Source organism: Theobroma cacao, chromosome 4 (assembly GCF_000208745.1).
Source record: "Theobroma cacao cultivar B97-61/B2 chromosome 4, Criollo_cocoa_genome_V2, whole genome shotgun sequence".
Taxonomy (NCBI): domain Eukaryota; kingdom Viridiplantae; phylum Streptophyta; class Magnoliopsida; order Malvales; family Malvaceae; genus Theobroma; species Theobroma cacao.
This window is the reverse complement of record NC_030853.1, coordinates 29,503,473-29,505,209: the sequence shown is the minus strand read 5'-3', so window position 1 is coordinate 29,505,209 and position 1,737 is coordinate 29,503,473. Positions and strand designations below refer to the sequence as shown.

Genomic DNA, 1,737 nt, shown 5'->3' with positions numbered 1-1,737 from the left:
AAATTTATTCTAGTGCCACTTCCAATCAAGTAACCTATGCCTACATGCAAAACAGAAGATAGATTCCACGAAGGGGTTAGTGGGCTAATGATATTTTTCCACATAGTGAAAGACCTACCCCTACCCAAATCAAAAGGAATGAGGCTCGAAGGATCCCCCCACTTTTAGCCATGATCACCTTGCGCCATGGGCATTCTTCATATATATTGCATCAAATTAATTAGTCTACCAAGAATAGGCAGATTATTTTCTTCATCGGTTCATATAAATAAAGGTGGGGAGACAAACTTAATTAGCAGCAGCAGCAGCTTGATCCTGGTTGAATCAATACGAATATGCTGAAGGGAAACCTTGGTATGGATCGCCAAGTGCAGCAAAATTGCCAGGGCGTGAGAAAACAACCTGCAATACGTAAGAAATTAATTCAACTCTGGGCTCGAAATTAAGATCTTAGACCATTTGCAGATCTTTTCAACCAGAACAACTTCATAAAACATGAATGATAGTATGCAACATAACATGTTAGTAGAAGTTAATTAGCTATCATGTCATATTTAGTACCAAGGAATCTCAAACAGATTAAGGAGTGTAATTAAGAGTATGGATTCAAAAGCAATGGGATAGGCAGTGATGAAGTCAGGATTTTACATTTGGAAGGGTGAAAAATCGAAAACAATATTAAACAGTCATACTAGAAATTCAATGTTTGATAATAATATAAAACAACTTAGACAAAAGAAAGTTCACATGAAAATTATACAAATAAATCCTGAAAATTATTCAAAGGAATCAATCTTAATAATTTACTTAAAAGAATTAATTAATATAATCATAAATAATTTAATAATGATAATAATCTTAATTTCTAGATAAACTTAACAACAAATAGAAATTAACAAATATAATAACAAAAATCTCAATAAGAAGCACTCTCTTAAAAAATATTAAAAACTATCAATAAATAATTCAATGGGAAGCAATTCTCTAAAATTAATCAGAAAAATTAAATACAATATTAATAAACAATTCAACGAATATTATTTAATTGTTCACAAGAATTTAAGCAAAAAAAAAAAGCACAACTAATTTGTAGGAAAACAAATTATAATAAAAGGTTTAATTATCTTCTAATGCAAAATATTATTAAATTATAATAAAACTGAATTTTTATTTTGATGAAAATATTATTTAATTATAGTAAAAGTTATTTTGATTTTATTATTTAGAATATTTTTATCTTTTAAAAAAATAAATTCTTTAATTTTAATAAAGAGTATTTTTTTTCCATCATAGTATTTTTGTTTTTTAATTAAAATTTTTTAAATTTTATTAAATGATATTTTTATCATTTACCCATTATTCCTTAACTATTATTAAAATTATTCTTGTCAACCAAACAACGGAATAAATAATGATAGCTATTTCTATGCTATGCTATTCTATTCCTATAAATCAATCTACATAATATTTATTATTTTCCTATTTTATTCTCTTGAAATAACTATTCTATTTTCATTCTATTTTTTCTAGTAAACCAAGCATGCTATTAAGGCTTTGAACATTAACTTGATATCATAGTAAAACAAATTTAATAAGAATGTGTATATTTTGTTTATAAAAAAATTTGATAAATCGATTAATTTATATTTATAATATATAAATATAAATAAAAAATTAAGAAATGAAGTTTAAAGTCCTAGACTCGTAGTTTATTAAAGGACAAAAGAACAATGAGTA

At 25.4% G+C, this 1,737-nt stretch overlaps 1 protein-coding gene across 4 annotated transcripts in view; it reads right to left on the bottom strand.

The window, feature by feature from the left end:
* LOC18603276 overlaps positions 231-1,737 on the bottom strand; it is a 30,744-nt gene continuing 29,237 nt past the window's right edge. For all 4 annotated transcript variants that reach the window (XM_018119443.1, XM_018119441.1, XM_018119445.1 and 1 more), the window contains exon 25: positions 231-402. In XM_018119443.1, coding sequence (XP_017974932.1) covers positions 325-402 — 78 coding nt within the window. In that variant the 3' untranslated portion in view covers positions 231-324. The remainder of the gene's footprint in view (positions 403-1,737) is intronic.